The 22,242-nt window shown below is 55.1% G+C and overlaps 1 protein-coding gene across 3 annotated transcripts; it reads right to left on the bottom strand.

Annotated features, from left to right (window-relative positions):
- Positions 1-1,657: 1,657 nt before the first annotated feature.
- Positions 1,658-20,367, bottom strand: PHF19 (PHD finger protein 19). 3 transcript variants are annotated; one of them, XM_082655789.1, is made up of 15 exons: positions 20,267-20,367; positions 17,618-17,818; positions 17,022-17,103; positions 14,506-14,601; positions 13,904-14,004; positions 13,085-13,233; positions 11,278-11,373; positions 10,436-10,504; positions 10,114-10,234; positions 7,836-7,903; positions 6,390-6,548; positions 5,682-5,769; positions 4,832-4,917; positions 3,757-3,852; positions 1,658-2,574 (listed from the first exon to the last, which is right to left on the bottom strand). In XM_082655789.1, exons 2-15 carry the CDS (start codon positions 17,801-17,803, stop codon positions 2,232-2,234), a joined length of 1,740 nt encoding a protein of 579 aa, XP_082511915.1. In that variant the 5' UTR covers positions 17,804-17,818; positions 20,267-20,367; the 3' UTR covers positions 1,658-2,231. The 3 variants fall into 3 exon arrangements, with proteins under 3 accessions (XP_082511915.1, XP_082511914.1, XP_082511913.1); XM_082655788.1 differs by having other exon boundaries at positions 17,673-17,818; XM_082655787.1 differs by lacking the exon at positions 20,267-20,367 and adding an exon at positions 18,316-18,426.
- Positions 20,368-22,242: the final 1,875 nt, after the last annotated feature.

Below are 22,242 nucleotides of genomic sequence, written 5' to 3'. Positions count from 1 at the left end.
CCCCCATCCTCCTCTTCAAGGCCAGAGCCTCTGGAGCTTGAGTGGAGGAGGTGCAGGTCCACTGACAGGCTGTGTTCATCCTGCACTTTCTCAGGAGCCTGGAAGGCAGGCCTGGGAGGCTGCTGTGTTCTCTGGAGCCAGGCAGGAGGCACCCGGTTAGGTCTGGCCCCGTACTTCAGGCGGTTGGGGGCTGCCTTCTCAGCTCCCCTTCCACCTGGCCCCAGTTGCGGGCTTCAGTGGCAGCAGCTGTGGAGCTGAGAAGGGAGAGAACTGGGCCCAACCAGCTTGCTCCTGCCTGGACCATGCTGGGAAGCAGAAGGAAGTGGGTGGGCTGTGTACAGGAGGTGAGGTCCCAGTTGAAAGGCACTGTTGGGGCTGAGGTTTGAGGCAAGGGGCATCTGAACTCTCTCAGGGACCCCCCTGAATGCCCACAGATGGGGAGGGGTCAGCCTAATGGAAAAACCAGCTCCAGGCCTGCTGCTCTCAGCTCACTGTTCACCCCCCTTCACCTTGCAGCCGGCAGCCTCCAAAACCCAGCTGAGCTGGAGGCCACAGCAGCAGTTGGCAAGGATGGTCCCCCTCAGGTAACACCCCTCGCCCTAGTCAAGGCACTTCTTTCCAATCAAGTGAGTCAGTTTCTAATACCTCTGGAAGCAGCAAAAATGAGGGGTCTCCTCCCCCTCCCATTTTTGGTCTCCCTCCAGGTGGGTCTGAGTTTTAATGTTGGTTCTAAGAACTCTATGTATATTCCCACTGACAAAGGCTTCCCTTTGAGGGGACTTAATGACTCAGGCCCTTTAAAAAAATCCCAACCTGCCCCAAAAGTGATTGTCAATTTCAGAACGGGGCAGGGGATAAGGAAGAGGGTATGAGTCCCCCGTGCCTCCCTCTAGGGTCGCAGCTGGTTCACGGGCAGGTGCTGGATGTTCACACTGAGTTGCAGAACGTGGCCCCCAGAAGAGAACCAAGGAAAAGCCAAGGGCAGGAGCCACGCTGGCACCCTAAGGAATGTGTGGCTGTGTGTGTGGTGTGTACACCTGGAGGCCGGGGTGTGTGTGTGTGTGTGTGTGTGTACACCTGGAGGCCGGGGTGTGTATGTGTGTGTGTGTACACCTGGAGGCCGGGGTGTGTGTGTGTGTGTACACCTGGAGGCCGGTGTGTGTGTGTGTGTGTGTGTGTGTACACCTGGAGGCCGGGGTGTGTGTGTGTGTGTGTGTGTACACCTGGAGGCCGGGGTGTGTGTGTACACCTGGAGGCCGGAGTGTGTGTGTGTGTGTGTGTGTATGTGTGTGTACACCTGGAGGCCGGGGCCCGTGTGTGTGCCTGGAGGTGAAAGCACACATGCAGATGGAAGCTTCTGCGTGGGGGGGTGAGTCTGGGGGTGGGAGGCAGAGGAGACAGTCTGAGGTGTAGCAGGACACGGCTTCCTTTCCTCCAGCCTCAGGTTTGCGAGGCCAGGCCCAGCTCCATGGTAACAGAGAGGGATGTGGCCAGGGGAGGGAACACGGGTCTCAGAAGCTGACGCCTGCAGCCTGCACTCTGGGCCTTAATAACTGCGCTCTGGTGCTGGTGCCTTCGGAAGCAGAGGCCGAGTCTCCTCACGCCTCAGATCCTGAGGGTCCCAGGGCCTCTGCCACACGGGCTTTCCAGAGGCATTCTCTCTCCCACCTTCACCACCTCTTCCCAAGGGCAGAAGGAGAGGCAGGAAAGTGAGAGGGAAAGGCTCCTCAAGGCATCCTCTTACCCACCTTCACCCAGTCTTTCTCAAAGGTTTCTGTTCTCATGATGTGGTCCCTGGGATGGGTCAGGTGTAAGGATGTCCAGTGGAGGGTTGGGTGTGTAAACACACACACCCAAAAGGGGAAGGAAAGGTAAAGGGACGCACTGGGGACAAAGACTCGGGCCTCAGGAACAGCCCACAGAGCCAGCAGGACATTAATTCAGAGGAACAGGTAAACAGTTTGAGGGAGTGTGTGGAGACACTGAGAAGTAGCCAGCGGGACCTCAGAGACACAGGCAAAGAGGTGGTGAGCCTGAGGGGGCCGGAGAGCAGAATGGGCACAGTGGAGGCACAGCCCTGGCAGGCAGGCGGGCAGGCAGGGCTCTGGCCAGGCACTTGCAGCTCCGTCTTGCTTCCCTCCCCCACCCCAGCCTGGAGAGAACTGGGGAGCCTGTGGCTTCCGCTGTCTCTCCTTTGGTTTCCAGGACTGCTGGCATCCTTTAGGGGCTGGTCAGTAAGGGGTAGTCCCTTCCCACTCCACCAGGTACTGAACCTTGCCCTCAGGCGTGACCCTCCGAGCCAGCACCTGGTACTTCTCCCCACAGGCTAACCGCCCGGCTGCGCCAAAATAGTTGGTGATGGATGACTTGAGGTGGGACAAGGACGAGTCATCTTCACTGATGCTCTCGAACGTGTGGCTGTCGATGCCCTCGTCGGGCCGCTCAGGGCCTGAGGCCCCCTCTGCGCTGCTGTCGGAGGGGCAGCGTCCACCCAGTTCGGCCGCCCGCCGCTTTGCCCGCAGTGGCATGTACGCTTTGGCTGCCAGCTTCCTCTTGCGGCTGCCCACTGTCCGTCTGTATCGGAAGGGGAGGAGGACAACGACGGGAATGAAACGGGATTTTCCCACCAAGTCCCTGTCCCTGAGCACTCCAGGCACCAGGCCCTGGGCACCGATGATCCCCCTGGATCCCTACAACAGCCCTGAGGAGGCTCCAGAGGAGAAACCACCAGCCGGGGAGTGGCAGAGCCCGGATTCAAACCTAGGTGCGTCCAGCTCTAAAACAGTGTTTCTTATGCTGAGGAGCTCAGTGTGGCCTGAGTCCAGGAGCACCATCCTGGTGCTTCCTGCAGCCGTGCAGTGCAGAGGCCCTGCTTACTCTGCCTAGTCGGTCACCTGGACTCACTGTAGCCGGAGGCGTCACGCAGGGGTAGGGATGGGGAGGCAGACATGTGTCCCCTCTCCTCCCCTCTCCCCTCCACAGGGGCAGAAAGAGGCGGAGCGGGGGAAAGAAACGCACACACAAAAGAAGAGGTACGCAGTCACAGATACTTAGGAACAAACCAAGACCCAAAGAGCTAGTGAGAACCGAAGAGAGAAAAGAAAATACAGAGGCAACAGCAGAGCAAGACAGATGTTTGGAGACAAGACACGCTTCAATGGGCATTACATCGATACTTTAAATTCTACGTTTTGCAAGGGCCTCAAGTATCCTACGTACAGTTAAAAGAGCCTCAGTTAAAAAGTTGTCTGTGTGCTTTGCAGCACCACCCTCCCTTTGCTGCTGAGGACCAGCTGTTGCCAAGCAGGCTGTACCCTTAGCTAGGCCTCCAGGGATTTCTGTGCCCTCTCCTAGTCCTTATACTTTGCAGGATGCCATTTCCCCTCTCCCAGGCTCTTTTCCTTAAAGACCCACAAGACAGACACCAGGTTCAGATAGCCAAGAACCAGGGTCAGGGGACCCTGCAGTCAGAGGCACAGACATTGCAAAATCATGGCAAGCAGAGGCCAAGAACCCCAGAATGGAAGAACCCTGGATCTGAAAATGCCCAGCAAGAGGTGTCACATAACCTGTAGCAGGCTAAGAGGAGCAGCCCGAATGCCCACAACTCAGAACCGGAGGGTCCCAGACCCTCACACACTTAAGGGCGGCCAGGTCCTGAGACTCAGATGCACAGAGTGAGCCACACATCCCAGAGGGGGTTGGGGGTTCTGGGGGGAGCGATGGAACTTGAATCCATCGTGCTGGGAAGCTAACCTGGAGTCGTAGGAAAGGCTGGTGGAAGCGGAGCCAGAGGTGCTGGCAGCATCAGTGGAGTCCACGTCGGAGAAGAAGGTCTGGCCTGAGCTGGCGCTAAGAGGGAGGAGAGGGTGAGCCAGCCGCTGATCCTCAGCGCCCCTTGGGACCTCCCCGTCGTCTCCTGGTCCCTCTCACATGCATCCTTCGTCCCAGCCGAAGCCACCTTCCCACTGAGCTTCCCGCCACCACAGCTGCAGTGGCACCTCCTCTCTCCTGAACATTTCCTACCCATCCAGCCGTCAGAGTCCAAGGAGTCACAAAAGCCTTCCCTGACCACCCTCCCCTGGCATTGACATAAGCACTGTGACAGTCATTAGAGATGATAATCACCATGATCCCAGACACTCGTGCAACACCTTACAGGCCGGGAGTGCTTTCGTGTACAGGATTTTGAGTCTCATAACAACCACGCAGGAACAGGTGAGGAGGTTCAGAGAGGTTAAAGAATTTTGCTAACGTTACACAGATGGCAATTGGTAAGTAGGGGCCGGAGCCCAGGCCTGACTGAAGCCCTTGCTCTCTCCTCCATGCCCACAGGAAAGCACGAAACGACCTTTAATAGTTCTGGAAATAAAACGATGGATGCAGCCCCTCCCCTTGTGTGTACCAAGCACGAGGCTCTGTGGGAATACACAAGGAGCATCCGCCACAGCCTGGGGAGGGTTAGGGAAGGCTCCCTGGAGGAACGTGAATGTGGGGTGATCACGGCAATTTTGGTGTCAGGCGTGAGGCAAGGAGAAGTGGGAGAGGTAGGGAGGGCCGGGCTAGGCAGGCCTTGAGCGCTGCCCTGCAGAGCTGTCCCCGGGAGCCCTGCAGGCTTACAGCATGGGTGTTAGGCTGCCCTAATGCAGACAGACCTTTCAGGCAGCCTTCTGCAATGCGGACCCTTTAACTCAGTGACCCCAAGGGAGCTTCCCTTCCCTCCAAAGGCTCTCTGCTTCACATCTTCCATAGCTAGAGGAATGGTGGTCTCCCTGCTTGGTTCCATCCCAGTCTCCAGAGCAGACCTCTCTGCCGGGTCCCTCACTGTTACCTTTTTAAACTCTGTATCTCATCCAGCGTGAAGTCAAATATGCTGGCTAGGTGGTGGTTGGTGCTCCAGGCCGAGGTAAAGTCACTCTGTGGACACAGGAAGGAGGGGCGGTCAGCCGGCAAGCATCACTTCCACCTTTCACAGCACCCTCCTCCCCGCTGAGGGCCGCACAGGCTGCACGGGGCCAGCTGGCCTTCTGAGGGTCAGACTTGTCCCTTCCTCTTTTTTCCAGTCCTGACCAGGGAGCCAGGTCATGTCAGTTCTAGTCCTGGCTCTGTCTCTGGCCGGTTGTCTGACTGTTCCATCTCTGGGCTTGAGTTACCTCAACTGCAAAAGGTGGGTAATAACCCCTTCTGAGCTTCACTCTTAAGAGGTGTCAGGGAGCGTGGCAGAATGGAATGACAGTTGTGAAGGTGCCTTATAAATGGTCCATTGGAGACACGGCTAATGTTACTGCCCACAGCGAGGGCCTCAGTGAGGATGCAGGGCTACTGAAGAAGGCAAGAATGCTCTGGAGCCCTGGTTCTGGGCTGGGCTCTGCCACTGCCTGAGGTGTGACCTCAGGAGGGTCACTGCCCTCCTGGGCCCTCAGTTTCCCCACCTGGACAGTGGAGGCAAGGATATTACCTGCCCTTGCCCAGCCCTGCTCTGGGTTCTTGGGAGAACTTGGGGAGATGAAGGAGGAGTCTCGCAGTGCCTGGCCCTTCCTTGTTTAACCAGCTGTAAAAGGATCCTTTCGGGGACGTGGGAGAGTCCCCTGGGCCTGGGGGACTTAGTTTTCTGCACAGGAATCCCTAGTATGTGCTGACCCTGAGTGTGAAAGTGGAGAGTGAGAAAACGAGAAACTAACACTGGGGATAGCATCTTCCAGCAAAAACTTTGATCTTTTTCTTCTATAAACTCGCCTTTTCTGCTGCTGGAAATCATGAGGCAACAAACTGTGGAGACAGAAAAGGGAAAGGGTGGCCCAGTCAGAGCCTGAAGGCCCAGAGGGTAGCCCCGAGGGAAGAGTGGCTGGGCAGGGGTGGGGTCACAGCGTGGGAGTGGGCACAGGCTCTCCTTTACAAGGAGACCTGGGGAGGCGGGGGGGGGGGGGTTCCTCTGGGGCAGCAGGTGTGCGAGGGTGGTGGGGTATAGTGGGCAGGCAGGAGAGGAGGTGCCTCTCCTGCCTCGGGCATCCATGTGCTCTGCCCCTCACCCCCCATGCCAGGAAGGGGGGCTGGGCTCAGCCGGGAGCGCTAGGGACCCCTTACACACTGACTGCCCCTTGACCTCTGCCTCAGCCCTAAGCCAGCAAGACTGGGTCCCGTGATCTGGCTTTCCCTCCAAGCAAGGCCACAAGGGGCTGTGGCTGAAGGAGCGGGAACGTGGTATCAGGTCCCGGCTCAGCCACTGACTGGCCGGTTCAGGGTGCCTCCAGCTGGGACTAACTGGCTGGAGGCCTGCCTTGATCACTTGGATGCCACCACACAGCCCATCGGAGGGGGCTGCAGCTGGAGCCGGGAGCAGAGGACCCGAGGTCGGCTGCGGCCCCGGCCCAAGGGCCCCAGGCACTGACCCAGGCTTGCTCTTTCCTCTCTTACGCAGCTCAGAGGCGCCATTCTCAGTGGGCACCAGGCCCTTGTCGGGCAGCAGCTTCCCGGGGGGGTTGGGCGGGACGCGGATGCGCAGGCGGAAGATGCACTTCTTCTTCTTGATCTCCTTGCCACAGAGGAACCTGGGGGTGGGCAGGGAGAGGAGAAAGCTCTGGAGCCTGTCCGTCCATCCTCCTGGGGAGGAGAGTCAAGTGTTAAAACCTCCCTCTCTGCCTCCCCAGACCCAGAGTGGCCCGTGGAGACACTGATTCCTCGAAGCCTGTGGGATCAGGGGCTCCAGGTGGCGGCCGAGAACGCAGCCGGCGGCTCGTCCCCGTGCTTCCTTGTCTTGTGTGTGGCTCTTGCTGCTCCTCCCTTTTCTTCTCTGCCTCAACCAGCCCCAAGGCCTCTGCCTACAGGAAGCCCTCCTCCAGCTCCCCGTGGAACCCTGTGGTCAAAACACTGCATTCCACACCACTCTGTTCTCTGCTCTCCCCAAGGAGACTGAAAGCATCTCCAGGCACTTCCCTCACCCTTTCATCACTGGCTGAGCTGCCATGAGGCTGCAGAGGTGACTTAGCCACAGTCCTACCCTCAGGAGACCGTCCACAGGGAGGTCGGGAGGCCCCACGTACTCAAGTAGAGGGCTGTGTCTGGGCCCCAAACCGTGACAAGATGAAAGAGAGAGTGGATAGTTCTGTCTAGAGATGTCTGGGGAGGTTTCACAGAAGCAGGGACCGTGTCTTATTCACGGTGTCCTCAGTACCTACACAGGGCTGACACAGAGCAGTTCAATAAATAGTCATTGATGGAACAAATGAATGAAAGGCATCAAAGAGCATCCTAGGTGAAGAAAGAGTGTGAGCAAAAGCACTGAGTAGGAAAGCAAAGGGCTCAGAATGGCTGACGCCCAGATAAAGCAAAGGGTCCGTGGCAGAAGGTATGGGCAGGGTCTGATCATAAGAGGCCTTGAATGCCATGTTAAGGAGCTTGGGCATTCTCCGTGGTGGTAGCGAGGGGCATGCCAGCCGTGTGTTCTGAGAAGAACTCAGCAGTGTGGATGGGCAGACATGGGCTGGGGACAGGTGATGAATCCGTGCTTCAGTGCCTGGCCCAGAACCATAGATGGCTAGTGCAAGGGAGACCTCAGACAGCAGCGGGCCCTCAGAGAGCAGGGGTTTCAGCCCCCTATGGAGCTGAGTCCAGTATCAAAATGTGTCTGGCTGCTGGAGTGGTCAGGGGAGGCATCCCAAATGAAGTGGGTGCTCCCTGATCTTGAAGGACGGGTAATATTCATATAGTCAAAGAGAAGTGGAGGGAGACCCAGGTGGGAGCATAGCTTGTGCAAAGGTTATGAGGTAGGAAGACGCTTTAACTGAAATCCAAGCTGTCGGGGGGCCCACAGCACTCCCTCCCTTCCCTGCACGCACCGGCTTTTATAACTGTTCAGAGCGTTGAGGAGATGCGGTCCTCGGTCCGTCACGGGGGTGCTGGTGAGCTACGGGGGAGCAGGGCAGAGGACAGTCAGGCCTGGCGCATGGCATCTGAGAAGACCTCAGCCCCTGTCCCCACCCTCCCCTCAATCTCCTGATGCTCCAAGTCCTCCAGGCGAGGACCACTGACTTGTTCCATGATCTCAGACAAGTCTTTTCACCTCTGAGCTCACGTCCCCATCTGTAAATGAGGAGCGTAACTCCTGTCCTAAATGTATCAAGAGCTTTAAAAATGTCCATGCCCTTGACCCAGTAATGCTGCTCCGTGGAACCTGTCATACAGACATGACACACAAATAAAGCTTTATGTACAAAAAAGTTCACCGCATCATTTTCCTAATGATGGGAAAGAAACTACATGCCCAACAGGAAAGAAACAAGCAAGTAAACTATGGTGGAAACCATGCAGCCATGAAAAATGTTGATTAAAAACTCTTTCATAACATGGAAAAGTATTTATGATATAATGTAAACTGAAAAAAAATGACTTAAAATTGTATATACTGTCTGTTTTGTATACAGATTCATTTGTATTATTCTTTAGATTCTACATACAAGTGACATAATATTTGTCTGACCTATTTCACTTAGTATAATATTCTCTAGGTCCATTCATGTTGCTGCAAATGGTAATATTTCATTCTTTTTATGGCTGAGTAATACTCCATTGTATATATACACCACATCTTCTTAAACCAATCATCTATTGATGGGAAATTGGGTTGTTTCCGTGTCTTGGCTACTGTAAATAGTGCTATGACCATTGGGGTGCAGGTGTCTTTTCGAATTAGAGTTTTCATCTTTTCTGAATATATGCCCAGGAGTGGGGTTACTGGATCATAGGGTAGCTCTAATTTTAGTTTTCTAAGGAACTTACATTCTGTTTTCTATGGTGGCTGCACCAATTTACATTCCCACAAACTTATGGTTACCAAAGAGGAAAAGGAGGGGGAAGGGATAAATTAGAGGAGTATGGGATTAACAGATACACACTACTATACATAAAATAGATAAACAACAAGGATTTACTGTATAGCACAGGGCACTATATTCAATACCTTGTAATAACCTATAATGGAAAATAATCTGGATAAAATATGTGTGTGTGTGTATGTATATATATACACACACACACACACATATATATGACTGAATCACTGCTGTATGCCTCAAACTAACATAATATTGTAAATCAACTATACTTCAATAAAAAATTGTAAATACCGTATAATCTAAGCCCTATAAAAAGAAAAACAGACGTAAATGAGAGGACTGAACTCTGTGCACCTGTGTGTGTTAGCAGTGGATGCTTCTGAGTGGTGAGATGCAGGAGTATGGATGGTTTTCTTTTAAGTGTACTTTCTTATACTTTTTGGTACTTTGAAAATTTTCTACCAGGAACATGTATGATTTTTTTTTAATGAATCAGGAAAAAATTATTTAAAAATCCCAGCTCTACCTATCTTTTAGGGCTTTATAATATGTATGCCTTTTGTAAATTATCAAACACTGTAAATGAAGATGTTACTATATGAAGAACTTCTGCCGAGCATAAAGTTACTTTAAAAAAAAAAGCCCTATTTCACTAAAGGATTTGGGGCAGTCAGCAGAGATGACTCACTCTGGATGTGGTGGAGAGGATTCAGAGGGTGTCATTAGAGGGTGCATGGCCCTGCCGTGGAAGTGGTTGGGGAAGCCCTGGCTCAGCTCTCCACCTCTGACATCCTGAAAGTCTCTGGTTTGTGACTTCACTCCGTGAATCCCAGTTTCCAGACCCCTGGTGATCTCTTCTGCTATTCAGAGTACGACCGGCAGAGGGCAGGCCCACTTCACTTTCCATCCTAGCCAGGTAATCTGGAGTGGGTCACACAGCTCTGTAGGGAGATCTCCTCCAGCCAGACTCGACCCCCAGCTCCCTACAGCTGAGCTGGTGAGGCCCTAACCCACCCACTACCAAAGCCTGGGTTAGGAAGCTCCTTGCAGGGAACAGGCTCAGACGCCTGGACTCAGAGATGCAACGGCTCAAAGGCTCTGGGTCTTTGTCCCCACTCAGCAGCCCTCACGGACAGCCAGCGTTCCTGAAGAACTGTGCTCAGAGACCCAGATCCTAGTGCGGCGCCGTGTGGCCCTGGGCAAACCTCTCACCTCTCTGGACTTAGGGAACCCCACTGTGGAACGGATTCTCGCCATTCTGACGTCCCACGGTCTTGCATACCTTGCCAAGCTGCAGGAGCTCCCAGTGGTGGTTGACAAAGGCCAGAATCTCCTCAAAGTCAAAGTACTTCTTCTTGCTCTGCACCCCCAGGTTGTAGAGGGCCAGGTGAACCACATCGACCCTGGGCAAGGGTGCAAGGAGGCAGGCCCAGAGTGAGCTGGCAGCCTGTGCAGCCAGGGCTGGAGCATCCTGGGTCCAGGCTGAAGGGCAGGGGCAAGGCTGGGACCTGGTGGCTGGAAATGGAATTGTTCCCGGAGGGAGGAGGGAAGGGAGAAACTGGGAAGGGACAGGAGTGGGCCTGGGCCAAGCCCCACCCTCTCACCATCGCAGGGGCAACCTCTCGATGTACTCTGGGCCCTGGTTGCACACGGAGCAGAAAAACAGGTAGAACCTGTGGGTGGGTGAAAAGGGGGCCTGTGGTAGGAGGGGCTCTGACACCCGACCCTGGTCCAGTGCCCTCACCGCCACCCCCCCCCCCCACCGCCTGCTTTCCCAGAGTCAGCATTGTCCTCATTCCCTCTGGGGAGGGGATAAAGATGGGGCAGAACAGGGACCAAGAACTACTCCCCTACCCCTTCTAACCTGTACCTCAAACCCTTTCCCAAATATCACTGCCCTGGAGGGTGGCTGAGTTCAGAGTGAGCTGAACTAGGCTGGGCTGCAGGGACCACCCTCTTCCCCTCTGCCTGACACACACACACAAACACACACACACACACACACACACACACACACACGTACTCAATCACAAACCACGTGAGACACCAACCAAGACACACACAGTATCCTGTTTGACACACATAAGCCTTCCACTAGCTTAGCCCCCTTGGTTAGAGGCCAGATCAAGTCATCCATTTCCCCCACTGCCTCCTCCAACAACCCCGGTCAGGGCTGGGGCAGGGCCTGTGTCTCTCCCCCTTCCCCAGACACTTGAAGCATCTGGGGCTTAGGGAAGATGGGGCTGCGACTGGGGATGTGGCCCAGAGTGTCCCTCTACTGGGAAGGCCTCCTTACCCTGAGCTGCCTCTGTAGACAGGGACACGCTGTCCCAGCCCCCCACTGGGGGTCTAGGGCCTGGCAGGCAACCTGAAGGAGTTACTGCAGCTGCTGCCCCCATCCCCCCACCTCGCCCCCAAGGCTGAGCCAGATCAGATTAGCACCTACCGGTCTCCGAACATCATGGGCTCATTGAGACACTGGGTGCAGGCCTCGTGGAACCACTGCCTGCACCGGTAACACTGCAGCATCCGCAGGTACCATCTGGAGAGCCAGAAGAGCCAGGGTCAGCCAGGCCCACACTCCCAGCCAGGGATCAGCCTCAGCAACCTTTCCCAACACAAACTCGCCCTCCAGCGGGGGAAAGGGAAGAGAACTCACAGTTACTGAGCACTGGGCTGTGCCAGGGGAAGCCCTGGCAGCAGGGCTTAGGCTATATCATTTGATCTCACCATCTGGTCAAACACGGGCCGCTGACCACTTTACAGGTGAGTCAGAGGTTAAATAGATTGTTCAAGGTCACTCAGGAGGCAAGTGGTGGATGGTGACTCAAATCCTGGCCTCCCTGACTTCAAAGCCCACGCTCTTTGTGCCACACTGGAGCCCCCATCTCTGGTCTGTGCCTCACACACTGCTTCCCAAACACTACTGTTGGGGAAAGGTTTGCCCTGGAGACTTCATGGGAGAATAAAGGCTCCTATAAGCCCCTCACCTGGTAATGTATTTACCCTATCACAACCATTCAACAACTACTCATTGAATAAGAATGAAAACCAAAAAGGTGCTTTCTTAATTAACAGTCAATGCTTTGTTCACACCTTGTCAGGTGTGGTCCTTGGACCACCTGCATCAAAATCACCTGCGGTCCAGGTTAAAATGCAGAAGATTCCTTGACCCGTTCCAGGCCTACTCAATCTTTGGGATAGCCCCTGGGAAACACACTTCTGACAATCACCCGAGCAATTCTGCCCAGTAAGCATTGAGAACCACCGCCTCAATGCTGCAAAGGTCTCTATAAGCATTTCTCCATCTGTTATCCCAAAGGCCTCAACACCCACGGAAGGATGATGGGGCCGAGGTTATTAATCCCACTTGAGAGATGAGGTACTTCAAGTGATTTGCCCAAATCACCCGGCTACGTCGTAAGCACAGCCTCCAGACCCCTAGTGCTTGTCAGCAGAACTTGGGGATGAGACTCAGGACTTCAGGGTGAACTGGAGGCTGTTTCCTGAGGGCAGAGGTTCCATCTCTCACTTCCGTGGTTCCTCCCACAGTGTTGGTGCAGTCAGCCCAAGGGAACAGGCTCAATCAGCCATGGCTGCATGGAGGCCCAGGCCACAAGGAAGCATCAAAGACTCCCATCCTACATATAGTCAGGGTGAGAACCACCTCCACAGCGTCCCCAAGGTATTCCCCCCAACCCCTGCCTGCACACCTCCAGGGAAAAGGACCTTCATATCTCATCAGCAGCCTGTCTCATTGACTCTGGCAACGGAAAGGTTTATCTCCACGTCCATGCACCAACAGTAACAGCTCACAATTGTTAAAGTGCTTACCAAGAGCCAGGAACTGTGTGAGCCTTTACGTGAATGACCTAATTCACCCACCGCTCACAACCACCACGTCACGGGAAAACTGTGATGAGAACTGAGGCTCAGGGGTAGCACAGCTCTAAGGGGTTGGTTGGACACTGGGGGCCAGTCTGGTAACCACTCTTCAATACTGCCTTCTTTTCCACGGTGCCCCAAGAAAACAACCGCCACTCCCCTGCACCCCGCTGCGGAGAGCGCTCGCCCTGTGCTCTCGAGCCCCGCGCGCGCTCAGGTGTCATCCCCGAGGCCTGAGGGAGGATACGGGCTCTTCCATGGGGGGTCTGGCTCCCCCAGCCAGCCGCGCCTACCCCGCTTCCCTGGGGCCCCGCCCCGCGCCCCGCCCCTCGGGGAGGCCCCGCCCCACCCCGCCCCCTTGGCCTTACTCTCCCGGCCCGCCGCAGTAGCAGTAGCATTGCTGCTGGTTGGTGCGGTGGGGCGAGTCCCACTCCAGCTCCTCGGGCTGGTAGGACAGCACCATCTTCACAGCCTGCAGGGTCCTGGCGATGGCGCCCTTCTTCAGCGCGCCGCCTTTCTGCGGGAAGATGAGGGCCCGAGTTACCCGCGGGGGTCCCGGTTGGGCCACACATGGCTCCCTATCAAGGCTAATGCCGACCAGGTGGAACAAGATATTCCAATGTAGTCAGAAACGCACAAAGCCTCTTCTCATCAACCCCGGATCCATCCTCTCTCTATCCCCAAGGAGCTGCATCTTCAATAATATTAATAGTAATAAGCACAACAATAAAAGTAACAATAATAACCAACACATATTGAGAGTGGGCGCTTATATGGATTTTCTCTCTTAATAGTGATTTCTCACTATTTGTTGGGGGCCTTCTACTCCTGACACCAAACCTGTATCCATTTAAAGAGTACTTGTTTTCTTTTTTTTTGGCCGCACAGCATGTGTCATCTTAATTCCCCCACCAGGGATCGAACCCGCGCCCCCTGCATTGGAAGCGCGGAGTCTTAACCACTGGACCACCAGGGAAGTCCTCAAACCTGTATGCATTTAACAGCCAAGGAAACAGGCTCAGGGAGGCTAAGGAACTGCACAAGGACATACAGCTGGTTAAGTGGCAGTCTCTGTCTGCCTCCAAAGCCAGGCTCTGTGACCAGGAGTGAGGCCCGAGCCCAGGGGGCCTCTGGGCTTCCAGACTGGAGGATGGGGAGAAGCAGGGTGGGAAGGATGGAGGGCTCACCCGCACAGCCAGCGCAAAGATGCAGCGTCGGCAGAACCAAGGTGTGAGCAGGGGCCGGTCGGCACTGCCCGCTATGGGGATGTGGCACTGCTGGTGGTAACCTATGGCAAAGGAGAGGGGGTGAGTGCCCACGAGGAAGCAGTGGCCCGAGGCCAGTCAGCCCAGAGGCGGCAGGCTGGGGAGGGCTGCGGCAAGTCCTAGGAGCTGTGTGCCTGCCAGCTGCCAGGGGACTGGCTGGTCATGCTCACCAGGCAGCCAGGCTGGTGTCCAAGCAGGCCACTAAGAGCCAGCATTGGCCCATGGCGGGAAGCACCAAAGGTCTGGCTTCAGCCTCTGTGCCCCATCTCTCCTACCCATCCTCTCCACCCATGGGGGCTCCAAAGTGCATAACTTCTCTCACTTTCCAGAAGCCCCAGCTTTCCCCAGGGATCACCTCCCTGGGCCCTCATTCCCAGAGACTGGCCCCTTGTCACTCTGGAGCTCCAAAAGAAACAGGAAGCCAGCTAAGGCCCCAATGGTCTGAGGCGACGCAGGTCCCGAGCCAGCGGGGAATGGGGACCCACAGGTCTGGGCCTTCTCCATGCCCTGCTCATCACACTCACCCAGGCCACACTTCCCACAGATGAGGATCTCATTCAGTGGTCCTGATGTCTTCCCCAGGCAGATGTTGCACTTGGGTTCCTCTCCTGGAACACCAGCTGAAAGAAAGAGGCCCTCTAGGGTCAGGTCGGGCTCACAGGAAACAGCAGTTTTAAAATTACATTCCAGGTGCTGAGCCTCTACTGAGTGCTGGGCCCCGTAGGCCAACTCACTGAATCTCCCCAACCAGTCTGAGCTGCCTATTACCATTAGCCCATTCTAAAGATGGGGAAATTGAGGCTCGGAGAGGTTAAGTCCCACGCTCAGCTGGTAAGTAGGAGGGGGGGATTCAAACCCGCAGCTAACTGACATCACATTATTTGTCCTTTTCACCGTGTCATGCTGCCTCTCCTGCTTAATTTAACTTGATTTGTTAAAGTATTTTATGTTAAATAATTTTTTTAAAAATTTTATTACGGAATAATAACAGAATGTTATAATGAAACTCCACGTCCTTATCAACAATCATGAACTCACGGCCAATCTTGTTTTGACTATATTCCCACTCACTTCCCCCCCTCCTGTATTAAATATTTCAGTACGTATCGCTGAAAGTTCAGGACTCTAAAAAAGAAAATAACTACAGCACCTTTATTGCACCTAAAAATTAAAAATAAATTCTTAATATCAACAAATTCAGTTAGTGTTCACATACTCAATTGTCTCAAAAAAGTCATAACAATTTTAAGTTTGATCAATTGCTTTTAATCTACAGTTTCCCTCTCCATCTCTCTTTTTTTTTCCTTTGCAATTTGGCGTTGCTGAAGAAGAAATATGTATTTATGACTGAAGGGTTTGAGTGAATAAAGTAAGATACATTTTGATGTGTGTTTCTGTCTCATTTCCCCTAGCAGATGGAAAGTTCTGTAAGGGCAGAAAAGGTATCTGTTCATCTCTGTGTCCCCAGGACCTCTTATGGGGTGTGGCACATAACATGTGTTCAAGACATGTTTGTTGAATAAATGATGTCTTGCCTCTTATCCCTGAATATGTTCCCAGGAAGGCGGGACCCACTGTGGGTCGCACTAAGTCTTCACTGGCTTAATGAAGTGATGGATCAGTAACTATAGCGTGCTCAGCCTTATGCTCTAATCTTGGGCGACCCCGGGGGGCTGCTGTCCTACCTGTGAGGAGCAGTGATCTGGCTGGGGAGCCACACGGTGAGCACTGCAGCACCTCCTTGGTGCCTGGCACACAGTGGGCCTTCTATTCATGGTGTGCTACTTCGATCCATGGTTTGGACTGTCTTTCCTCACCAGCTGGCTCCTTCTGCTTTGAAAAAGAAGGTAGCCCAGGAGAGGAGACCCTCGTTGCTTTGGATTTTTAAATAATACCTTTAGGGTGAGAGGGGCTTGGAGAAGCATCAGCTTGTATTAGCCACAACGTCTTGGAGAAAAAGGCAATTTGGAAGCTCGACTAACTGGCTGGGTTCTGTGGCCTCTGCTTGGCAGGCTCTTGAAATCATCTCTTACGGTAACAAATTCTTCAGAAACAGCCTCCCTGTAACTCAGCAGCACTGGGCTAAGCATTTAACCACACTGTGAGGCCAGTACGTTCAGTCTCCTTTTTCTCAGATGAAGAAACAGGCTCACAGAGGTTATGTCACTCACCCAAAGATATGCAGCAGTAAGTGGCAGAGCTAGAATATCTTGGTCCGAGGAATACTGGACCCTAAAACCTGCCTCTTCCCCACATACCGCCATGTCGGTTCTCCTGTTAGAGCATAAATGGCAAAAAAAAAAAGTCTCTTCTCTCACGGTAACTCTGACTGGTAGTGGCTGCTTGGAGCTCCATGTTGAAAATATACAAGTGTTGTGATTGATTAGCGATGTCTGTCATGTACATGGCAAGGAAGAAAGGTGGCAAGAATGCCCCCAATCTGTCATCTCTGTAAGACAGTATCAGCTCTCTGAGGGCAGGAATGGTACCCAACCCAGCTTCATTTCAACTCTGAAAACTGGCCTAGCTCCATCCTGGTAAGTCCATCATCACCTTGCCTGGTTCATATCTGCTTGTTTGGTCTTTCCCCCATGAAGAAAGCTGCCTCCCTCGTCTTCTTACCATGCTGACAGGGGACACTGTGCTTATATCGAAAGGTGACAATTCTGATTGCCTGGGCCCTTCCCTGTTCCCTAGCCCCAGAGTGACCCAGAGCTTTGGGCAGCAAGGAAGCAAACACAGGCCTGGGACCCAACCCTGCTCTCCCAGCACCTCCCTGGGCCACTTTTTCCATCTGCCTGTCTCCCTCATGAGGTAGGCGTACTCAAGGGGATGACAGATGTTACAAGTGTGTTTCCACATAAATGTACAGCTGGTAATCCGATCAGCATCTCAGGTGCACCTGGGGCTCCAAGGACAAGGCCAGTTGCCAGAAGTTAGAGACAGAAGGCGAGAAGGAAAAAATGGAGGGAGAGGCGGAGAGAGGATCGGGGATTGGGCTGCGGGGCGGGGGGGTGCCTGAAATCACAGGAATACTCACCATGCTGTATGTCCTTCCACAAGACCCAGTATTTGGAGTTATCTTCAAAAGTTACAAGGCAGCTCTGCTTAGAACTGCTGACCTGGGGCAGAGAGAGGGAGGGGCAGTGTGAGACAGTAGCTGGGGAAAAGCCACTTGAACACGGTCCTCCTCTCCCATTTCTGTCCCCACAGGTCAGAGGCTTTAGACCTCTCCTTGTGCTGCAAAAAGGAAAGCCAGGCTAGAAGGGGAAGGAGGATGGCAGTTCCGGAGGTAGTGCACACCCACTCACTGGAGTTGTGCAGTCAGGGACTGGGGGACGGCAACTTGGCGGGAACGCCAAGGACAGAACAGGCCAGGTGATCGTCTGTGGTCCTCTCCAACCTGATTTTATTTTGTTTTGTAGGCTCACAGAGCACTTTTCTAAAGATGTTGGCCCTAAGGATGGCATCTGCCTTTGCAGGCTCCGCCTCCTTCCACTTTCAGTTTGGAGCATAAGAACAAGGCGGGAATTTCCCAGCAGTCTCCCAGCCTCCATCACTGGTCTGAGGCCACGACCAGAGGATGAGCAGAGAGATGCTGAGCCTGGGAACTGGGGCCAGGAAGGAAAGGTTTACCCTCTTGATCTTCCCGAGATAATACAGTCCATCTGTCCACCGGCACAGCACATACTGGCCCTCTGTCAGCTTGGACATCAGGTCTTTGAAGTTGTTCTTGGCTTTTGCCAGGGCCCCCTTGTTGGGGAGGTGGCTGGTGGCACCATAGGAGTCCCGAGTCCCTGGATCCAGACCTCGATTCTCCATCAGCTTCCACTGACACTGGAAGAGAAAGAGAAAGGGGTTTTTACTCCTTACTTCAGGAGAAGGGGAAGGAAGGAAAGAAACAACCATTTATGTAACCTGTGCTATGTGCCAGACGCGTTTATCATCTCACTGGATCCTGCTGACAACGCTGTGAGGGAGGCATTATTATTCCCATTTTACCAGTCAGGAAACTGAGGTTTGGCAAGGGGAAGCGGCTATGGGGTCAGAGGCAGAGTCATGGTCCATAATCAGGCGAGCTGATTCTAAGTCCTGCTCTCTCCCCACCCACACCATGCAGCCTTCTAAGTAGAAAGGCTCTCTCAACCAACCACGGAGCAAAATCTCCCTGCCCAGTGGGGCCTGAACCTCACTCCCTGGCTTCACAGCCAGAGGTTTTATCCCTAAAGCAAACATACTCTGTGTTCTCTGAGTGGAGGACCTTCTCCAGGGGAGCAGTGGGAAGTTCTCAGACCCCTGACCCCTACCCTGAGAGCTGGCCAGAGAAAACTCACCTGGAGAGGGAAACTCCTGGGTGGCTTGTGAACTGGTATAGACTTGGCCATCTGTGTCTTCTGCAATCTCCTTTTCTGTTCTCAATTATGGGATGATTTAATGGACACCAATTCTGGGACATTTAAACTCACTTATGCTTTTACTCAGATGCAAACCGGCTCCAAGCAGTGAAGTCATTGCCATGCCAACCTCTCCACATCTGTCTTTCACCATCCTACAAATGGGCTGCTCCCATTGCTTTCGCTGCTTCCTGCTAATGGTACTACTATGGTCCCCAGACCCCCAAGCATCTTAGACTTCTCCAACCGATCAGCTGCCACAGCAGCCGAGCACAGTGGCCTCTGGCAACCCACTCCTCTCTTCCATCCCCCTGTCCTGGTCTGAGTTCAGGCCTCACCTCGCCTGGGCCATTCATTCATTCAAGAACTGTTTCCTGAGCCTTGTGCTCACTCACCTATGCTGGGCACCTGGGATTCGGAATGGAACCACCAGCGCCCAGTGCTAAACAGGCCACCCCCTGTTTCCTGCCTCCCCACCAGACTCTTCCACAGAGCCCTCAATTCCCATCTTCTTATTCTCCCAGAAACCTTCTGTGGCTCCCCAGTACCTTCAATGGCATTCAAAGCACCCCCCACGGCCCCCTCCTCCTCAATCTGGGCTCACCTGGCTCCAGGCCCCTCCACACACTCTCCACTAAGCCAAAAGCACAGCATCCCTCTGTTCCCTGCACCCGCTACTCTGGTGCCCTCCTTCTCTGCCAAGGCTCTGGGCACCTGGTGTTATGATTACCTGTAGACAGGGAGAGAGTCCTATGTTTTTCCCTATAAGTGTGTGTGTACTCCTGTGAGACTGTGTTTGATGTCTACAGCCTTGTGTCAGTAAGCATATGAAATGGAATACATGTGTGTGCATGTCAAGGGCCCTAGGGCAGGCAGGGCCTTGCTGGGGTCTTCACTCTCCAGATGGTGGCGCGGCCACGTCCCCTCTTGCCTCCCCCCCCCCGCCCCCGCCCCTCCCCCCCACCCCGCCCCCGCCCCTCCCCCCCCATTCCTCTCTTTTCTCCAGGGCAGAGCGCGCAGGCACCGGGCAGGGTGTGCAGTCCAGATCTCTGCCTTCTCCCTGCCACCTGGCTCCCGGGCGCTGCAAGGTCCCTGCCCGCCGGGCCTGGGGCCCGGGCCCGCGGCAGGTTCACAAACTGACACTTCCTCCCCCGCCGCGCCGTTGGGAGCAGGCCCGGTCGCCGCACCCCCCCTGGCGGGGCGGGGGCCCTCGGGTGGCGGCCCCCCCAACCGCGCCTCCATCCTCCCGGAGCGGGCCCCCGCGGGCTGTGATTGGCTGATTCAAACCCATCTGCAAAGAAATGCCTGTTTGCGGGTTCCCGTCGGCGTCCAGTTCAAATCCGCGGCACCCGGATCGCGGGGCCGGGCGGGGGCAGGAAGCGAGGATGATTCATGCGCAGGGGCCTCTCCCAGGGCGGCCGTTGGCTTTTTAAAAAGGGTGTTTGGGAGGGGAAAAAGCTTGCAGAAGTACCCCCTTCGGGTTCAAGCGCTCCTCTCTTTAGTCGCTCCGACGCCAAGCCTCCCCCATCCCAATCCTGCCGCAGCCTGACTTCGGACGTGAGCAAAATCCCAAACGCCCCCGTCGGTCTCCAAGCCACCCACCCCCCGACACACACAACAGGAAAAATAAAGATTTTAGGCACAGGACTAGCGACCTGTCACACACGCCCCCCAAAGGCTCGGGGACCCGGGCGGGGCTCCCGCCACCCCGCGGACACCGTTCACCCCTCTCCACCCCCAAGGCGTGCGGCTTCCCAGGACTCCAACGCCCCCGGAGGCGTCTGACCCGCCAAAGTTCGGGAAATTTCCAAAAGAGGGATGATTGCAGGGAAAGGCGAGTGTGGCGGGGAGTCCCCCGGCCCGGGCCGTCAGCCCGCAGCGCTGAACTTACCGCGAGGCTGCGTGTCCGTCGGTCCCACTTGGAGTCTGGCCACCAGGCGCATCGGCGGCGGAGGTGGCTGCGCTCGGCCCGCGGCTGCCCGGCCGAGTGTCCGCCCGTGGGGCCGGGGTCGGGGTCTCGGCGGGGGCGGGGCGGGGCGGGGGCGCCGCGGGGAGGAGGGGGGGCGGAGGAGGAGGGAGGGGCCGGGGCGCTCAGGAAGGGGCCCCCCGGGCGCGGGGCGCCATCTTTTTCGCGTTTTCCCGCGAATTATTGACGTCTCGCTTATGTAATTAGCGGGGGCCGCGCCGGCCTCGCCATTGGAGCCCGCGGCCGCGGGGCCCCGCAGCACCGCCCGCCCGCCGGCTCGCCCACTCCCGCCCCCGGGCCGCCCCCGCGCCGCGCCCCGGCCTCCGCCCCCGCCCCCGCGGGCGCGCATCCTCCGCCGCCACCGCGCGCCGGACGCAGACAAGCGGCGCGAGCGCACACGGACGCGGAGCCTGCACCCCGGCACGACCGCCCGGCGGAGGCGCAGGCACAACGCGGGCACACGAGGAGGCGCGCGCGGCACTCCGAGCCGGCACACACTTGTTGAGGAAACACAACTCTGCGCGCAGGGCACAGACGTCAGCTGGCACAGACACACAGCGGGGAGGTGCAGATACACACGGACTCCCTGCGTAGACACAGACCTAGAACAACCCAAACGGGATTCGCACAACAGAACACACAAACATCCTGCACTTGCGGTGTAGAGAGCACACACAGAAACAGATCCACAATGCGCACGGCACAAACACAAATTCACAACACATGATACACACGACACAACACACAATAAAGAGGCAATTACAGAGTATGGACATAGATACATAGGAGAGACACACCGTGTACACAGCATGGACACACAACAAAACATGCACATAAAGTAGACAAACAGGCATAGAGCCACAACACAGTGACACAGGCGCACAAGAGAAACAGTACACCAACAGCAAATTGCACACAAACGTAATGCACCGAAACACAACACAAAGATACAGTTGCAAATACATACCACACACACACACACACAACATTCAAATAAGTGGCACACAGTGAAAGACAGCATACAGAGTCATAGGAATAGCAGATTGAGGAAAGGGGCGTGGCTCCCGTCATATCCAGTCCTTGCCCTGGGGAGAATGGGCAGCAATGTCCCCATCCAGACTTACTCTTTGGGGGTTGGGGGCTGGAGAATACTTGCCAACCCCTCTCCTTATCCCTCAGCCCTCTTCTCACCTGCTACCATCACACTGCACAGACACCCGTGAGGCTGTGGAGTGTGGACATCATGGGTGTAGCAGGTGGACCATACTCCCCCAGCCCCCAGTCCCTCCTGTTGACTGTCAAGTTGCCCACCCTTGGCCCCCTGCCTCTGGGCCTTGGGGTGTGATCTCTCGGGCTGGCTGGGTCTACCTTTAGGATGCACAGGGCAGAGATTACAGTTGGAAGCACTTACCTCTGGGTCTCATAGGCCAACTGCACTGATTACCGGCCGTGGGACCCTGAGCATAGCACTTCAACTCTTAAACCCCAGTCTCCTCATAGAGTTGTTGGGAAGGTTAGGGTGAATGTATGCAAAGCCCCCAGCAGCCAGTGGGTATGCAGTAAGTGATTATCGTACTTTGTCAAGAAATTATATATTCAGAGTGCCCCGCTGGGTAGGACTAGAACTGGGAGCTATGGGGCCCACAGTCTCATGGGGGAGTCAGGTGTTGGCTCAAGCAGCAACAACATGCATATATAAATATGAGGGGCGTGGTGTAGCGAGCTGGACGTGGAATTGGAGGAGTCCTGGCTTCAAGTCCACCTCTGCCTCTGAGCCAGAGTAAGATGTTGGGCGAACTATTCCCCCTGTAGGCCACGTTCCCTATCTGTTCAAAGAGGGTAGGGGGGGCTTCCCTGGTGGCGCAGTGGTTGAGAGTCCGCCTGCCGATGCAGGGGACACG

This window comes from Grampus griseus, assembly GCF_964374135.1.
Source record: "Grampus griseus genome assembly, chromosome: 6".
In the NCBI taxonomy this organism is placed as follows: Eukaryota; Metazoa; Chordata; class Mammalia; order Artiodactyla; family Delphinidae; genus Grampus; species Grampus griseus.
The sequence above is the reverse complement of the archived record's forward strand: the minus strand, read 5'-3'. Positions and strand labels throughout refer to the sequence as shown.

Bases quoted from the DNA above. Each gene is read 5' to 3' on its own strand.
- PHF19 (XM_082655787.1), bottom strand. From the start codon at position 18,366: ATGGCCAAGTCTATACCAGTTCACAAGCCACCCAGGAGTTTCCCTCTC. The intron at 17,104-17,617 runs GTAAACCTTTCC...TCTCTGCCCCAG, and splicing joins ATCTCGGGAAGATCAAGAGG to GTCAGCAGTTCTAAGCAGAG. The intron at 7,904-10,113 runs GTATGCAAGACC...GCTCCCCCGTAG, and splicing joins AGCTCCTGCAGCTTGGCAAG to CTCACCAGCACCCCCGTGAC.